The sequence below is a fragment of the Cyanistes caeruleus genome, chromosome 15, assembly GCF_971803275.1.
Source record: "Cyanistes caeruleus chromosome 15, bCyaCae1.hap1.1, whole genome shotgun sequence".
Taxonomy (NCBI): domain Eukaryota; kingdom Metazoa; phylum Chordata; class Aves; order Passeriformes; family Paridae; genus Cyanistes; species Cyanistes caeruleus.
In genome coordinates this window covers 6,481,336-6,499,569 of record NC_141715.1, presented here as the reverse complement: position 1 = coordinate 6,499,569, position 18,234 = coordinate 6,481,336, and the positions used below count along the sequence as shown (strand labels likewise).

Here is an 18,234-nt window from a genome sequence, read left to right as displayed (position 1 = left end):
TCGGGGACGAGACCATTGGGAAAAGACGGGGGAGCTCCGCTTTTTGTTTTGTTTAAATAATGATTGTTTTGGAATAAGAGCCAGCGCAAAGAATCCGAGAGCCACGTGTGTTTTATTGAAGGTCACTACACGACGTCAAGCATAAGGCAACAGGCGCCTGTCGGGGAGCGGGGACAGAGGCAGGGACACGCCAATACCTTTCCTATCGCCTACAGCACCTACAGGGAGGGGAGAAAAGAGCTCGCCGAGCTCGTCAGAGCGCTCAGAACGCCACAGCCCAATGCACCTTTTGTTTTCAGTGACAAGTGTACAGGTCACGTTGCTTGCAGCAGACCCCAGCCCCAGGCACAGCTCAAAGCCTGGATCCTGGAAGGCTTCTGTGGTCGTGTTATAAATGCAGCAGCTGTTTTGGCTACTGAACAGAAGTTGTGGCCAGAGGTGAAGTGCTTTGTTATCTGGACAGGGAAAGCCGCAGCAGGCATTAGCACTACACATTAACTATTAACTACAAGTCTCAAACTCATGCTGTACATCTGTGTGTCACCTACACAGAGTTGTAAACGTGATGCCTCGCCGCTTTGAAACCCGCTGCAGGACCAGGGCTGTGAGGTGTGCGCCCCTCCAGCACACCACGGCAGGTTCCTTGCGCTAAGGGAGATGTTCTGGGGTGTTCTGGGGTGCTGCACCACGCTCCCAGAGAGCAGGCAGCCTCATCCCACCCCTCCATGCAGAGGATTCGCAGATCCAGGCTGCCAGAGCCGTGGCAAAAGCATCATGACAGCCACGGCTGGCTGGTATTCAAGCCTTTCCCAGCACAGCAGCATGTCAAAGCCCCTCAGAAATGTTTAACAAAGGTCAACGTCTGAAGAGGGAATGCTCTGCAGGAAGAGCCATCTCACCTGCCTGCACTAGCCATGCACTTATTGGTAATTCAGTCTCCTGGATACACAGCTCTTAATCAGCCATTTTAGCTTGGACTGCAGCCAAATTACACCCAGCGTAAATGACCTTCTGGTAGTGTGTGCAGTTAACATATAATGAGTTTCCGCCTTTACACCTCCCTCCCACCCACCCTAACTGGAAAAACAAAGATTATGAACCCAAATCACCGCTGTAGCTTTATAATTACCAGAACTAATCTCAACTCTCCAGGTTTCATACCCTCATTGCTACAACCCCTAGCAACACAACGTTTACTGAGCTGAAGTCTGCCAGGGAGCCTCTCTGGAGCATTCCTACCTCACTCAAGAGCTGCAGCAGAACCTGAATTCCCAGCTTACAGCACATCCTGCTGCCACATCCAGCTGAGATGCAGCGGGCTGATGGCGGGCTTGGTTGCCAGTCAGATCCATAAACACTACAGTACACTATGTTTAATTTTTAAAGGCAAACTGATCAACTCCTTTGTGAAAACACATCTGCCACCTTGGCTAAGCAAGCTACATATGCCAGAGGGGTAGGGCTCTACTGCCCAGCCCCCACAGTTGAGGTATCCTATGAGGAAGCAGAAGACCAAAAGAAAAGATCGTGCCACTGGCAGTCACTTGCCAGAATTCAGAAGGCAGGGACACTCCTTGAAATGTTTCTCTGGGAAGGGCATTGCTCTGTGTGAAAGAGAAGTTGTTTATTATTGGGTATGGAACATCAGGTTTGTGGGCTGACATGGAGAAAAAAACAGTATGGGTGCTTTTCTACTTATAAATCCAAATTCAGCCCTAATTATCTCTTGATAAAGCCGAATTCAGTGCAAACCTGGAGGGAGATCTTTCTCTGTGCTCTAACACGTGCTACAAGTTACTCTAGCCTGTGGCAGTCAGGGGAAGAGGAGTGGTGGTTAGTGGGCACTACGACAAGGGGAGAGAGAACAAACCAGCCCAAACCACGGCAGCCTCAGCCCCCTCCTGGCGGCCGGCCTGGCCCGTGGCACACCCACACATCACAAAGGAGCTCTGGCAGAACCTTTCACCAAGTGCTTTCTTAGGGTGCCAGTCCATCCAGCCATCGGGAGCAAGCGCTGGGAGCCACTACGGGAGCACGGGGCCGAGGCTGAGCTCCACGTGGTGGGTGAGCCAGATCACCTCAGAGGTGTGGTCGCCGTCCTCGTTGGGCCGGATGGGAGCAGTGAGGTTTTTGAACTCATGCTTCATCTTGAAACTCACGATCACTTCACCCTCTTCCTTCTGTGGGGTGACCTTGATGAAAACTCCCACCTTATTGGCTTTTCTAAAGGCAATAACACTGCAAGGCAGAACACAAAGGAACACTGGGTCAGCCAAGTTCTCAAAGCATTGTTCCAAGTGGAACAATGCTCCCAGAGGAACTCACACCACACTGAAGACAGACAGGAGGAGAGTGAGTTATTCAAAAAGCCAAGTTTTCAAGGGAGAGAATCCCCACTCACTCAGGGTCATCCTGGAAGTCTTGAGGCTCTGCCAGCTCATCGTATTCTGCTGCAGCATCTTTGCCAGCCAGAATAAGCTCCTTGGGAGGAACTGCCACCTGAAACAGAGCATGGAGAGAAAGAAGCCTTTCAGCACTGATCACCAGCTACACTGCAAGCAGGAGAGGGCTCTCCTCTTCTGAAGTCTGCCTCACTGCAGTTTAACAGAAAACAGATTCATCCTCAGCTCTTCTCTGCTCCAGGAGAGCCTGATTAGCACCCTGCCAGTGAAATGATAAATCTCTCCCTTGAGTTTTGGGTATCAGTGAACAGACACAATTTCAAAATACTTTGTGGGCTGCTGTTTACATTGGTGACAGTCATTTAAGCTCCAAGGAGGGAAAAGCAGCACAGATGGCAGGGGTTGAAGGACATATGAAAAGTGTGGCCTGGGGAAGGACAAATGGGAGTGGTAAACTCTGGAAGAGGCTTGGGCTTACACAGCAGGAGAGTACAATCAATACCTTGGCAGTGCTGTTGATGTTATCAGGGTCTCCCTCCTCACACTCCAGCAATGTGACATGTGTGACATTCTCCACAGGATTAGTCAGAGTCAGAAGGACTTGGCTTTCCTGGGGAGATTCAGAAATCACAGTTCAAGAAGCAATTGTGCCAAAATTAACTGTTACTGTAAGTACCTCCATCTTCTCAGACTGATCAACACATTCAAAAATTGCATCACATCGTCTCAAGGGATGGACAGTGACCACCCCTCACCCATAAGAAAGGCACCAATGCCATGCAAAACTCTTAATATAAGAAATACACATTTTGGGAGTCTGGCTGAGATCTCAATTCCACACCTTTTATTCTTCAGACACTGGCAAGTGCTTGTGATATCAGATGTCACATTGCACAGCAACCTACTGCTGCAGTGACAAGTACATGCAGTGTTATTCTGGCCACTCCCTTAACCCCTGCACCCTCTACATGGAATGAATGGAGCCCTCAGGGAACAACCATCACACCACATCATCTTCCAAAAAGATCTCACATTCACAGCTCCTGGCTATGTCTCAGCCTAAGACAGTTCTGGAAAAGCTACTGACCTTCATGTAGCGCAGGTTTGGAATAGACATGATTCTCACTTCAGGGATGTAGTTACTACAAAATAACAGAGCAAATGACTGTGAGGGACTGTGTTGCTGTCTGTAAAGCTATTAGAGCTTTCCTAAAAGGAAAAATAAAGTGTCCTTTTGCTGCATAACCCTAATCCTACAAACCCTGCTACAGTCTGGGGCTGGCACAGCATGCAGAGCTTTTGTCAAACTGCTGAAATCTTTAGTAGATCAGCAAGCAAACCTATTACAGATAAGCTAAATATATTTAAAAAGGTGATTTCACCATCCTAAGGGATGACACAATCCCACAAGACGTCAAAGGAAATTAAAATAGAAGGCATTAACTAAGCATGGACAGGGAGCTGTTGTCCCCAGTCCCTGTTTCGTACTTACACAGCAACCAGCTGGATCTTGAATTTGATAGACGTTGGATTAAATTCTGGTTTGCTCAGGTTATGTTCACATTTCTAGAGAGAAAGGTATTTAAGTCAGCACCAAAATACAGTGTGCAGCCACACAATGAAGAATCAAAGCCACAAGTACTGTGTCACCAGCCATGACATTACAGCCTCCAGCACAGCACATAAAAACTATCTGGGGTGCATGTAGCCATCAATGTGCTCAGCTATTGATACTCCAAAATGTCATATCCAGCACTACTAGTGCAATCTCAGAAACACAAGACTTGGAACCAATCTTCAAAACACCTGGACACTGACTGCAGCACAAATAACTGTAAACCCTTTGACCTATGCTCCAGAATCCATTAAAAAAATGAAGCAGCTGTAAGTCCTGATCTCCTCATATGCTACTCTTCAAATAAAGAATCAGCTTGACATTACTTATTTCTGAAAAACTATTCTGCATTTGCAAAGCATTCTGTGTCTTAAATACTTTTAAGAATATTGCTCTATTACTTTAGGAACTAGATAAATAAACACCCTTGTATGATTAAGAAAACAAATCATGCAGTAAAGGCCATGTAGAAAGCCAACAGTAGAACTTGGATTTAACTCTTGCCCGTCTTCACTTCCCAGATCTTTGCTTTGCCTCTCTGAAATACTTTCTTCCTGACTTCACTCTAGTGGCATCTTCAGTATTCTGCACTGCCTCTCCCTCATATTTTGTTTGTTGACTTTTGTCTTTAGTAACAGCAATTTTTTTTTTTTAATTTCAACTATACTGTCAGTTTTCGTTGACTCCTTGGCTAGCAGGGCACTAGCACAAACCACCTTTGTACCTTTATGCATCTTTGACAATGTTGTCTTCCTTTCACAACTGTCACCACACCAGAGATGTGACAGTCTCCCTCACCCCCTTAGTGCTGTTACCACTAACTTGGCTGAGAACTTTCAGCAACCAGAAGCATTTGTGTCATTTCTTTTAAAAGAGAAACACACAGCCCATTTCCCAGCACCCACATCCTGAGAGCCTGGAAAAGGCACTTCTCTGGATTGAATTCCCTACCCGGCAGCGCAGTGAGCGTTTGATCAGGAGGTGCTTGTGACGTGGGTAGAGCTGGGAAGCACAGATGGGCTGGAAGTCAGGCTGCAGCAGGCGCTGGCGCAGAGTCGTCACTGGGAGCACAACAGAAAGCAAGACAAAGAAATTTCTCAGGAACTGAAACTCCAGCTGGATTCTACATATGCACCTGACACTGTGTGGAGACCTGCCACCACCTCCAAGACACCTAATTTTACCTGCACCCTGTAATTCAGAAGCCACTGGAAACTATCACATTTCTAGAAATAGAAAGGCAAAAGTTGAATATAGGACTGCCCTGACTGGACACAGTAACCCCAGAGCAACATTAGTGCTAGCCCAGCACTGGTGAGAAATAAGGGACCCACATCTTTCTTCAAAGCTGAGCTTGGATGGAAACAAAAGTTTTGTAATAACTAGAACATAGTTCTTTCCCTCACCACAGCAAGTGAGTTTCACAGCTTTGTTACCTTCACAGCTGGGTGCTGCATGACTACAATACACAGATTTTTAGCAAGGAGTTTGAGTAACTCACACTTATATATAGCATTAGAGACAACATAGTTCCCAAAGCAAGAAACTCCCAGCAGCCAAAACCTCCCATGGGTTTCTCTCAAAATGCAGGCTCCTCACTGTTCCAGTGCTGGAGAGGCAAATGAGCCACCTGGCACCTTTCCCTCCCTCACTGTGGGGAACCAGGAAAGTTGTCTTCTGCACCAACATCAAACTCACAATGGCAACAGTTTCAAGAGAGGAGACAAGGATGATCTACCCCTCTGAAAACCTTGCATGAATTAATTGATACTGGCTGACTTTGTAGGCCTGCAGAACTACATCATCCATTCCACTTGGGACCACCTCAGCTTGAAGCCCACATCACTCCTGTCCCTGCTGGTTAATCCTGTTCACACCGAGTCTTACGGATCAATTTACAGTATTTGTGGATTAAATTAATGAGTCAGCCAAAGAACTGGCAAGTGTACACAGGCTGTTCCAAGCTGATGTCAAAGCAATGCGCAATTGTTACTCAACAGCCCACTTTTGATTCCGGCTCCCCAGCAGCTGCTATTTCCTTATTTCCTGCTATTATGTGAACAAGGACATCAGCTTTTTTCTCCATCCAAAAGTTGATGCTTCACACACACAAAAATTAAGGCCAGCAAGAAAATTAAATAACCCTTCAGGCCTTCTGTCTCTTGAGCTTTCCATGTACAACATGAAGCTGAGGCTGCATTCAAAGTTACCATGTAAGAAGTCATGTATTTCCCAATATTTCAATCCCAGCATGAAAATGACCAAAAACTTGATCATGAGGAATGTCACAAGCTTTTAGGCAATGCCCATGTTACAAAATGTAAGGCAAAAAGTCACAGAATACTAAGGTTTTACCTTCTGTCAGATTGATAGGTCTTGTGTAGTAATCCTCAGGAAGAGGCTCCACTTCTTCCACTGCATCAGCTGGCTCGATCTTGATCTCCTTCTGGTCTTCTCCTTCTTTCAGGCTAAAGCAAAATAAGGGGCAACTCAGTCATTAAATAGGGCATGTGTGTTCTGACAGTAACAGCAGTAACTGCATTATAGCACAGAAGGCAGCGAGATCTGAGATTGCCCAACAGTAACTGCAACAAGAGTGTGAGTGGTCACTCGTTCCTCTTGGGAGAAAGCAGAACATCTGGAGCTGCAGCTGAGAGATGCCCAAGGACCTGACACCTCTGCAGTGCTTGAATGGAGAAATCTTCTCTCACTGCTATCTGCTAATTATCTTCCTAGAGCTGCTTTACTCCTCTCTTGCTTACACCTTCAATCCTCCCTCCAAAGGTAACCTCAACCTTGAGACTCACCAGAGTCCAGCAAGGGCACTGATGGGAGCTCCAGGCCTCTGGCGTTGAAGCCTTGTTCCAAGGCTGTACTTGTCCTACAAGGGCAAAAGGAACTGTCACCTTCAGGTCTGTTTCCTGATGGGACAAAAAGTTACCTGCTGCAAACTCATCCTTTGAGCTGCATGACAAGCATGGGGATACAAGCAAAGGAAAGCAAAAAGGAAAAGGTATTCAACGCTTCCTAAGATATATTTTTCTGCTTAAACTGTTAGCAAAGAGAAACAATTCCCACTGCACTGCAGATGGGGAAAGACAGATGTGTGTGGCTACTGCTTATAAAGCTTTTTGCTCCTTCCTCAAATCACCAGCCTGCACTACTGACACATTTACCCTGGATATTCTCTTCAGAGCAACTCCATGTCAAGTAGTGTAGAATGAGAGCTCAGCTGCCAAAAAAAGTGGGTTATGTGGTTATACATCCATCAGGAAGGCTCTGTAGCACTACTTGAAGCAGCTGAAAGGTTCAAACTCCTACAAGCCTCGTTACCTACAAGTCTGTCTCACCAGAAATAGCTGATCTCCTCAGCTTTCTACAGCTGAGCTGTACACAGGGTGCTTGGAGGAAGACATCTCTCTTCTGGGCAGGGCTGAAAACCTGAATTCTCATCAAATGAGAAATGTGAGCATCAGCCTACTCTGGTGATTTTTCAAGGATGAGGTGATTAATGTTAGTGGCACTTGCCTTGGCCAAACAGACAGCTGTGTCTCAAGCCAAGCTTGCTGAAGGACTGCTTTTCAGGTGTACATTACTTACTCAAAGACACTGCCCTGTTTCTAAACTAACATAAAATATGTTTTGTAAAAAATGTTACCCTCTGAAGAGTTAGACTTCACCTAACTCTTAAGCACACCCACAGCCTGAGGCAGGGTGTAGGATCTGTTACTCCCCTTCAGTTGGTACCATGAGAGCTTTAACACCAGCAGAAACTGAAAAGACTTACCACTACGTGTATAGTGTGTTGCTGTGGAGAGCCCCCAAAATAGCAGCAGGTAGCAATGGAGACAAAAAATGCAGCCATAAGACACAAGCAAGGGCACAGAGCAAGCACAATTCATAGAAGTAGCAAGCATATGCAGTCACAAGTGAGCATTTACCTGCCAGGTACAATAAACAAGTCATTCAAGCCACAACCAAGTTTTAAGGTTAATTTCAGTAGTGATTTCATGCAGAGGAGTGTCAGACAATGCTGATCTATCTGTCACTGAGCTGTGGGATGAACTGTCCTGAGAAAGAGCTGCTGCTGACACTGTGGCTGCAGTTGCACTGCACTTCACTGCTGGAGAACATATTCTTTGACATGGCAAGTGTAAACCCTTCTGGCAGTGATGGGGAGGACTATCAGAGAGAGTGGCAATGTAATACACGGTAATGAGTGCAAAAGCATTCATCCCTTAAGAAAGCTTCATTCTCTTCATATTGTCCTCAATTAGCCAAAGCTGGGCAGCCCTACTGTGCTACCAACTAACTAATTTTCCAGGCTGAGGCTGTTGTGGATGACTTTCCCTGCTCTGAGAGATTGGCACAACCAGCTCACCGAGTAGGCATGGGGAACGTAATTGCGGCGTCGTGCCAGCTTCTTCCTGTCCCGCTCGATCTTCTCCTTCTGAGCCAGCTGCTGGTAGTACTCCACCAGTTTGTTAATCTGGAGGGAGGAATAGGGAGCACTGTCACCTCAGCTGCAGCATTTGCTTGTGAACTAGCTGGGGTTCCTGCTACTTGTTTCACTCTGTTCCTAGTACCAGCTGTACTGTGCAGGACGTACTTCAAGAAGCCTGTGTACCTTAGCATGTCTTAACCACACTGTGGTGACAAACTGACCTTCCCTTGGGATTGATGTGTGTTGGAGGTCAGTGTCCAATTCTCACTTTGCAATTCAGCAACTGAGACTTTGTTCACAAATTTGCCATGACTGCATAGAGTAATGTCATGGGGCCAACTCTGAGCAATTTGGATTGGCAGAGCAAACAGCATCTTTAGCATCTTTTCCCCCCTCCCCGAGGCTGGTCACATTTAGAGTGGAGCCCTAACGGGTAACAGGGACGGGTGTTAAAGGTGCAGTTGTGTTTTCCAGATCCTAGACACATTTTTGATTGGAAAACAGCTTTTTGTCACATACATACGCAGCACATTCACCTTAATAGCACCATTAGATAGGTTGGTTTCAACTGAGCTTCTTCTCAAAAGGAGATATTATACTGCGATATCCTCAGGGGAGCCTCTAAAAGGCCTTCCCTCCATTGAATTCAGTCAAGGTGCAGATTAGGAACTGGAACTGGTATCTGAAGGATTATATAGATGCAGAAAAAGTGATTGAGAGGGCCTGACACTAACAGTTCTTTCTGGCTGATGCATTTCAGCCCAAGCACAGCTTTCCCACTCACTCACCCTCTGTGTGTGAGGATTCTCCGGCTCCTGCCAGCCACCACTTGCTGCACAAGAGAAGAGAAAAAGCCAAGTCCACGGGGGTTTCCAGACGCCACAGAGAAATCACACCAAACATTCAACTATCTTGGTGTTATTTATAAAATATGATATTCCCATTTTTGCTACACCTGCCATTGCAATTGTTTAAGTTCATGTCTGTACAAATATACACCTCTGAAAGCACTGCACAGGCAGGTTTGGAATGAAGGAGCTCTGACAACTTTCATATTGTGTTTTTAAACAAATGTTGCCTGAGAGATACTCAGGATAGCACCCAGGAGTCACATTAACAGCAGGTACATGTGCTTATATGTGTGTGTCTCATTACTGGCTGCTGCTGTCTGCATCCTTGGCTCCATTTTTAGTCACATCAACACTGGAAGTCAGAAGATCTGCTTTCCTACTCAACCCCATTTCTGGAGCCTGACAGATACTTTCTGTACATCTCACATACCAAAAAAACAGATGAAAGCTTTGTTCTAGTGCTCTTGTGAAGAGAAAAGCCAAATTCAAACACTGACTAACAACCCTGGAATAAGTCTAAATCAACAAAAGTGATAGAAAATAAATTACATGTTTATGCTGTCAGACTGAGCAGCTTCAAAGACAGTGAAAGCACACAAACAAGATCTCAGCTGTGGGGAGAGTGCACTGACTAAATCAGTTTGACAGTTTTCTCACTACTCAGGTAACACAGGCATAAAAATAGGTCACATATTCCACCAACTCAGCTCAGCTCTTCAGAGGAGTCTTCAACAACAAAGAGTTTTCCTGTGAATTTCCAACTACAACTCCAATCCTAGACAGATATCAAGTCTGTAGTACAGTGGGGAGCTAATTGGATTATCTGTTACCTTCAAAACACGAACTGGGCTCGTGCTGTAACTCAGTTTTCTGTCTTTTAACTGTCCCTTACCGACAGACTTGTCTGCCATGCCAACGTCCCGGGAAGTCCAGCGGCAGAAGCCACAGGCCAGGTAATAGGCTTTCTTCATGGTGGTCTTGGCCGGGTCGTCGGGCAGCGGGGCAGGGATGCTCGTGGCCCGTGTGGAAAGGGTGTGCATGCAGCAGGGGCAGTCAAAGCAGTTGGCACACCTGCAGACAACAAGGCAGGGCTGTCAGAAGGGTCCCAGGCTGAGAGAAATGCTCCCAACAGCCACATCAGATCATTAACTCCAAGGCAACAGCACTAGGGATAAAGGGCAGCAGAATCACCACAGGAACATGGGGGATTCAGAGCCAGCACAAGAGCAGCAACAGTGAGAAACATAATGTGATACTAAAAAACCTCGGTATTATGAGCCCAGATCATTAAAAAAATGATACAACACGATACATCATGAAAAGACGCATATTCCCCAAAACAGACTCAAACATAACAAGCAGCCATGTCATTTTCGAAGAGTTTGAGACAGACTTGGGAAGGGACTGTTTTAAATAGGGAGCCTTGATGAAAAAAAAAAACACCAAAGCAACTTCACCTGTTCTTTTTCAGCTTGGCTTCAGCTGAAGGCATGTTTTCCAGGCAGCTGGGGCAGTAGTGAGAGTCCACCTGGAGAAGAAACAGTCACATCACACACATTACCTGGCACACTTTTGTCCAAGAAGTCCCAAACTGCCACGTGATCCAACAAGAATTTGTGTCCTGCAACAGCAGGGTGAAGCCAGGGAAGGCTTGAGACCTTTTTTGGTATGCAAAACTTTAGCCCATCTCAGACAGATTTTGATCTTTAATAACACAAATTGTAAGGTTTCTTATGTCAGAAGGGATTAAACTGCTCCACCTTGCAAATGGGAAAAGATCAGCTGGGTGTTGACCTTTAGCGGTTACCAGAATCTCAATATTCAGCTTGAACAACAGTTTTAATATTTTCTTTTCTACTTAGACCTAAATTTATTCTGTCCCCGCAGTTACACTGGTCAGATACATGAATATTTCAGAAGATGCTTTGTATCTCTCTGCTGTCACAGTGAATATTGTCAATTTAAACAATAGCAGGAAGACTGGAGGCCCCTTCTTGAAGAGGAATTCAAACTAATTATTAAGCATGGCCACACACAATGACTACACTGCTCACACCACAGTGAATTCATGACCAATACAGCCAGATCACAAATCCACCCTTCAGAGGCCTCAACATTTCCTTAAAGACGTCTCTTCTGAGATCCGGGCTGCACAGTCATTCCTTCAAGGCTTTCCAAATCTATCAAAATTTCTAAATTCAACCAGGCTTACACAAAATCAGGCTCAGCGACTTTACTATGACAATTTATGAAGCCAACCCCCTCCCCACAGCAAAAATGGTAGCGTATAATGAGGAGCGGTTAGTGTCTGAGGAGGGGGTGGTCCTTGCCCCTCCACGGCTGGGCCCGATGGGGATAGGGGTGGAGGGTCTTGACCCACGAGGGGTGAGGGGTCCCCGCGGCCCAGGTCGGACCCCATCGAGCTTTGGGGGGGGCCCGCTCCCCCAACCGGGGCTGTTTAGGGGGGCACATCCCCCATGAGGGGAACCCGCCCCGGAGCGCTCGCCCAGCCAATCACAGCCCGAGTTCTGCCGACGGACAGGCGCGCACAGCCAATCAAGGCGCAGCACCGCCCCATCCGTCATTTGCGACCAATCACCCCGCTCCGTGCAGCGCTGCGCCCACCCGCCAGATGCGGCAACAACCAATAGGAAAGCAAAAAGAGAGTGAGTGGCGGGAGAGCGACCCAATCGCTGTGCACAGAGAGAGCACCGTCCCACCCGGTCCCGCCCGGTCCCGCCCGGTGTGCGGGTGCGGCGCGGCCCGTCCGCCGTTACCTCGTGCGAGACGCACTCGAGCGAGCGGAGCTCACTGCAGTAGCGGCAGAAGTACAGCTGCGGCAGCGGCGCACGCAGCTCCTTCTCGCCGCGCACCAGGTACAGCACCCGCTCCGACTGCAGCAGCGACGCCATCTTGGGAGCGGGCGGGCTCCGCCGCGCCGCGCAGCCTGACGTCACCGCGCCGCCGGCTGATGTCACCACGCCGGCCTGAGCACGTGATCCCGCGGGGCAAGCGAGGGGGCCTGTTCTGCGCTTCAGTCCCAGCCAGGGCCCCTCAGTGTCCCCCGGTGCCACGGGCAGGGACACTCAGCTTCCATCCCGGAGCTGCCGGGGCCGTCCAGCCTGGTCTTGGACACCGCCAGGGGTGGGGCAGCCACAGCTGATCTGTGCCAGCGCCTCACCACCCTTGCAGAGAAGGATTTCTTCCCAATGTCCCGTCTATCCCTGTCCTCTGGCAGTGGGAAGCAGTTCTATCTTGTCCTTTCACTCTGAGCATTTGTCCTAAGTCCCTCTCCAGCTCTCTTAGAGACACTTTAGGCACTGGAAGGGGTTCTGAGGTCTCCTGGAGCCTTGCCTTCTCCAGGTGAACATCCCCAGTTTTCCCAGCCTGGCTCCAGGGCAGAGGGGCTCTGCCCTCGAAACAGCTCCATGCCTTCCTCTGGAGTCACCCCAGCAGCTCCATGTCCTCCTTGTGCTGGGAACCCAGAGCTGGACACAGCTCCAGGTGGGTCTCACCAAAGCAGAGCAGAAGGGATGATCTTTTCACACCCCAAAGGTGGTTCCTCTTCAGTTTCATATCCACTTAGATAGGATCTTTACAAGAATGAACATTCCTGTGCTGTGGGATCAGCAGGAAATCATGAGATCGGGGGATGTTCTGCTGTGTGCCTGGAAGGCAGAGCTCGCATCAGCAAGCCACCCCCAGTTTGCTGCTGGATACTCCAAACAAGCACCAGTGCCAGCCTGGCCTGTGGCATGAATCCGCCATCCTCATTCCAGTATCCATCCCCACAAAGTGCCTGGAGTCAGTCCCTGCCCTCTGCCCCCCGCTTGCAGCTCCACAGGAAACCCCTGCCCGTGAGGATCTGCTGCTGCTCACGATAAAAACCCCACATGCTTTTTATCCGCCTGCAGCAGCTGGAGCGGAGCGCTGCTGGGAAGGCAGGGAGGAGGCTGCCCATGCTCTGCTCCCAGCAGAGCTGCGTGTCCAGGCCGTGCCTGGAGGCCAGGGGTGTCTTGAGAGCATGTGGTAGGGCTTTCCACCACCTGAAATCCAACAGGTTTCCCTGGGAAAAGGCAGGAGTGAGAGGTGCAGTGTGTGCCTCCCACTGTGACTGGCACTGAGCTTATGTCGCAGAAGGAAAGTCGGAGCATCCCATCTTGCTTTTGCCATTCAGCATTGCCAGTGGAGTGGAATATTCCACTGGGCAGCAGAAACACGGTTCCCAGCCAGCAGGCTGACATCTGTCCCCTCCCTGGCGATGCTCTCTGTGAAAAACGAGGTTCACATATTTTTTAAAAAGAATTTAAAAGTTTAATAAAAAGACAATTAGGAGATAAAAATAAAATATACAGATATGGCCGGGTGTATCTGCATTCATCCAAGAGACCACACCTTACTAACAAAGGATTGTCCCTTAAAAACAGAACTCTACTACATATCCATAAATTCTTACACATATTCATACATTCTTCTTAGGATTTTTGGTGTCTTTCTGTTTAGTTTTCTCTTGCCCCCTTTCCAATAGATCAATCTTCTTGGTGCCATCGAGATTTACATTCCCTGATAACAGAAATGCAGTAAATTCCTCCCCCAGAACTCTGGTCAGGCGGTCTTCATCTGGATAAGATAGTTTACAAATGCAGGGGGTCTCTAGCTATCTTTTTCAGTCTTTGAGTTACACAAACAAAAGTAGTTTTTGTTTTAATACTATGCCATAGGTTAACATATATGTATTATAGCACTATTTCCAAGTTTCATCAGTAACAGAAATAAAGAAAGCTATATTGACACAGCTAAATTTTCTAATCTTATACATATAGCATTCATTATAATATTTGCGAAAAGCCAGAAATATGATATGCATTTATAACACCTCTGCCCGTGTCTCTGTAAAGGCCCCTGCCCGAATCCCTGGGGAGTGTGGGCACCTTGCTGCGGGCGGCTATGCAGGCTCTGGGTGATCTTGCCCTGGGCCTCGGGGGCAAGTGGGTGCCTGTGAGCCCTGAACTGAGCACAGGCAGGAGGGGGATGGAGTAGGGAAGACCCTTTGTTAAGGACTAAGAAGTGAAATGTCCCCAAGGTTCTTCCCTGAGACATTCGGGTTCAGCTCAGGGGGTCTCCCCCAGTGGAGATTCTGGGGGATGGGATGAGATGGGCTGTATTCTTATTTCATTCCGCTGTAGAAAAAACCTCTTGCCATGCCTTGCCTTTCATTTCCTTCCTTCCCCTTCCCTCTATCCCCTTCCCCTTCTTCTCCCCCCCTGCCGTCCCCCGCGGGCCGGGCCGGGCCGGGCGGGGCCAGGCGGAGTCTTTTTCTGCCGGCGGGATCTGCCGCTGCTGGAGCTTCCCGCAGCAGCTGGAGCAGGAGCCGGCTTCCGAGTGGGTGCCGCAGCCTGGCAGCGCCGCGGGTAAGGGGATGCGGGCAGGTAGGACGGGAAGGGCACGGGCAGGGCACAGAGGGCACGGGCAGGGCACAGAGGGCACGGGCAGGGCACGGGCAGCTGCCGCCTCTCCCCCACGGCATCGTGTCCCCCACCCCCGAGGTGCCGGGGCAGGACGGGGGCACAGCCGCGGTCCCCGTGGAGGGGGGTCCCCGCTCCCCGGCCCCTCCGTCCCCTTCAGCTGATGGATAACTCCGTGACTCAGCACGAGGTGCGGGTGGGGGACACACACAAGGCTCCCCAGAAACGAGGGGGCTCCTGGCTGACCTGAGCCCACCGTTTCCCCACGTGAAATACACCGCTGAGTGACCAGCCCGACACCCAGTTGTGGCTTTCCTTTATCAACTCCTGTAACAAACAGTAGAAATTAATAGAGAAGTTTTTCTCCTGGGCTTTTATCCAGTGCCTTCAAAGCATGCTATAAATCTTGGGGGGAATTGAAGGAGCTTTTAACAGAGGCTCTCAAAAGAGCCCAAGGTAAAAGCTGGACCTGGCCACAGGGGTGTCTCTGGAGAGAGCAGCAGGGGATTGGAGGGGACTCTGGCTATGGGAGGGATGGAGGGGACTATCCCACCACCTCTCTGCCTTTTCCTGGAAGGATGGACCTCCCTCACCTCATGAGTCCTACCGACCTCCCCAAGCACATCCTGGATATCTGGGTCATCGTCTTGATCATCCTGGCCACCATCCTCATCATGACAGCGCTCGTGCTGTGCCCAGCCACTGCCGTCATCATTTACCGAGTACGGACGCACCCCACGCGCAACGGCATCGTGTGAGGCACGGGCAGTGGGGGACCCTGTGCCAGGGACCTTGACAGGGCACCCTGAGAGCTGGAGCCTGAGCAGGAGCTGGCGTGGGCCAGCACCTGAACCTGCTCCTGTACCTGGCTCTCACTGGGTACCCCCTGCTCATTTTGCCCACTGAGCTCACGGGGACCGTGGGGGAAATGACAACACGGGCAGCATGGGGAGAGGTGTGACTTTGCAGACGTGTCCAGCTGGAAATATCTCACTCCCGTGACAGAGGCAGGCTGGTCTTGCTTTCACTGTCTGCTCCCAGGCAAGCAGTAAGGAGTGGAAATGCCTGACAAAGTTATTTCTTCTTTGGAGTCCCAGCTGTCAAGGTGGTTGGGGAAAAAAGAGTCAAGATGGATGTGGCTTCTGGCTGTGCATTTAGCACTTGGCTAAAAGCATTGATGACAGAGCTTGTGCCGTCTGCACAGCAGACATGCAGCTGGCACTGGCTTCTCTATCCATTATCTGCTGAAATGGTAGGAAAATCCTGCAGGGCTCTTGGTTCCTCTGGGTCTTGTGGGGCAGAGGAGTGTGTGGTTCCTGCCAGTCTGCACACTGGCTGCACTCCCCACTTCTGATAGTGAGAGCTCCCACTGTTTGCCCAGCACACCAGCCCTGCTGGGGAGTCTGTGCACGCCTCACCTGGGCAGGTAAAGCGGGAGGAGCGGGTTTGTGCCCAGCCACTGGCAAGGGATCATGTAAGCTCTTGTACTGCCCTTTGTTACGAAATAAATGGACTTTATCCTTCATGTGAATGTGTCATGCAGCTCTGTCCATACTGTGTATGGTGTCTGGCTCTGCAGGATCTGGAATACCTTGCAGCCTCTCCAGAAACCCTCCCTGCTCTGACCTCCTGCACTGTCTTGCCTCAGGGTCCCTGGGGTTCTGTCTGGCCTTGGAGCCCATCAGGAAACTCACTGCCAGCCCAGCCCCACGCTCCAGGAGGGCAAACCTCAGTCTGGACACAGTGGGTGGGAAGGATCCCTCAGGACTTTCTGACAGTGGCTGTGGCTGTTTTCATCCCACTCGGGTGACTGGCACCACTTCCCTCACACCAGCCTCGTGCCAGGTCACTGTGTCAGGAGCCCTTGGGCTGAAACTGCATCTTGGTGACTCACAGCAAGAAAGGTCACAAAACTGACAGAATGAATCAGGCAAGGATGTGGGGAAACACTACGGTGATGCTGGTGGGAATTGTTTAAATCCTATTTTCTGCACTGAAAAGAGCAACCGGCCCTGCAGTGTTGGAAACCCTGTGTGCCATCCCTGTGTGGCTTGATCCACAACAGCTAGATGTGGGTTTGCATTGGGTGGTGGGGCCAGAGGGGCAGGATGTTCCCAGGGAAGCAGGACCTTGGGCAAACACCTCCCACCTTGGGGAGGGAGCCTAGCAGAGGGATGCAGACCCTGGGGAGCAACTGGAGCCACTGGCTGTGGTTGTGCTGGGAGGGAGCAGACACTTATTCCTTGCCCAGCCAAAAAACATATTTCTGTTTTGAGCTATCAACTCTTCCCCTTTCGAGTTGCAGAGTTTGAGGCAAATAACCAGAGTTATTTTGCTGTTTTTCTTCCTCACTCCCTCCCTTGCTGGCACGGTGCAGCGCAGCTGGAGGACATTACAGATGTGCAGGGTGGGAGCAGCCCTGGCTTTGCTTTCCCCCATGCTCCACCCCAGCATTGCGTCCCTGGGGGCACTGTGGGGATAGCCAGCGGCACCAGGAAGAAGAGCTGAGCAGCTTTGCTATGAGAGGAATAGAGGAGAAACCACAAACATGGGAGTGGTTTGGGAAGGAAGCCTGGTTTGGAGCAAAACACGAAGGAAAGCATGGAACACCTCCCCCCCGTCCATGCAACCACACATGATGGCTGGTCCCACCTCTGCATTCCCCTTGTCAAGAGCAGCAGAGGGAAGTCAGAGATTTCCTTTCTTGGTATGAATTTTCTGGGAAGTTTCAAACCCGTGGCAAACATTTCCAGGAAAGTGCTTGGAAAGACAGGTTTCCTCATAACAACAACAAACATGGAGCTAAATGGCAGCAGAGGTAAAGCAGGGAGAAGCCAAGACATTTTTTAAAGCATTAAGATGGCGGAGAATGGATTTAAACTGGATTTCCAACACTGTCAAGTTGGAAATTCCTCCTCCAGGATGGAGTGAGATAACCAAATCCCCCTGTGGCCCTGGCTTCAGTGCCTGAAGAGTGGTGGAGCTTGAAGGCAGGATTTGCATGGAGTTTTGCCAAGGAAAAATGCCTTTCTGTTGAGAAGCGGGTCCTGCTCTGGTGACACTGTAGCAGCCAGGGTGATGTGGGCACTGAAGTGATTCAGCACCCACTGGGATGCTTCCCTGGAGGTGCTGGCCTGTGGCAGGAGCTGGCTGCTGGCCCGTGGGGGCTGCTGCTGGTGGAGGCACATGTGGCAGTCCCAAAAGGGAGAAGGGGGTGCAGGATGCTGGCTCTCACCTTGCCTCTGGGCAGCTTCCCTTCGCAGGGGGAAGGGGGTACAATGGGCAGGGGCATTTCTATGGGCTGGGGCAGAGCAGCGAGGGCTGGGTGAGCTGCGGGCTGGCAGCCTGGGGAAGCCTGGTGCTCAAAGAACTGGGGCCTCTCGCCTGGCAGAGCTTGCTTTGTGTTTGCTTCCCGTCCCACACTTAGAACAAAGCTTCAGAGGTTGCCCTGGGATTG

At 49.7% G+C, this 18,234-nt stretch overlaps 2 protein-coding genes across 8 annotated transcripts; one reads left to right on the top strand and one right to left on the bottom strand.

The window, feature by feature from the left end:
• Window positions 1-93: 93 nt before the first annotated feature.
• Window positions 94-12,316, bottom strand: DCTN4 (dynactin subunit 4). 6 transcript variants are annotated; one of them, XM_023935940.2, is made up of 14 exons: window positions 12,090-12,295; window positions 10,770-10,840; window positions 10,205-10,383; window positions 9,250-9,293; window positions 8,399-8,506; window positions 7,805-7,825; window positions 6,825-6,898; window positions 6,373-6,485; window positions 4,969-5,078; window positions 3,895-3,968; window positions 3,490-3,544; window positions 2,905-3,012; window positions 2,402-2,499; window positions 94-2,238 (listed from the first exon to the last, which is right to left on the bottom strand). In XM_023935940.2, exons 1-14 carry the CDS (start codon window positions 12,222-12,224, stop codon window positions 2,025-2,027), a joined length of 1,404 nt encoding a protein of 467 aa, XP_023791708.1. In that variant the 5' UTR covers window positions 12,225-12,295; the 3' UTR covers window positions 94-2,024. The 6 variants fall into 6 exon arrangements, with proteins under 6 accessions (XP_023791708.1, XP_023791710.1, XP_086708250.1 ...); XM_023935942.2 differs by lacking the exon at window positions 12,090-12,295 and adding an exon at window positions 11,525-11,806; XM_086852124.1 differs by lacking the exon at window positions 12,090-12,295 and adding an exon at window positions 11,693-11,777.
• Window positions 12,317-14,645: 2,329 nt separating this feature from the next.
• Window positions 14,646-16,302, top strand: SMIM3 (small integral membrane protein 3). 2 transcript variants are annotated; one of them, XM_023935938.2, is made up of 2 exons: window positions 14,646-14,723; window positions 15,355-16,302. In XM_023935938.2, the coding sequence occupies exon 2, from the start codon at window positions 15,356-15,358 to the stop codon at window positions 15,533-15,535; it is 180 nt and encodes a 59-aa protein (XP_023791706.1). In that variant the 5' UTR covers window positions 14,646-14,723; window position 15,355; the 3' UTR covers window positions 15,536-16,302. The 2 variants fall into 2 exon arrangements, with proteins under 2 accessions (XP_023791706.1, XP_023791707.1); XM_023935939.2 differs by having other exon boundaries at window positions 14,664-14,741.
• The last annotated feature ends 1,932 nt before the right edge of the window (window positions 16,303-18,234 follow it).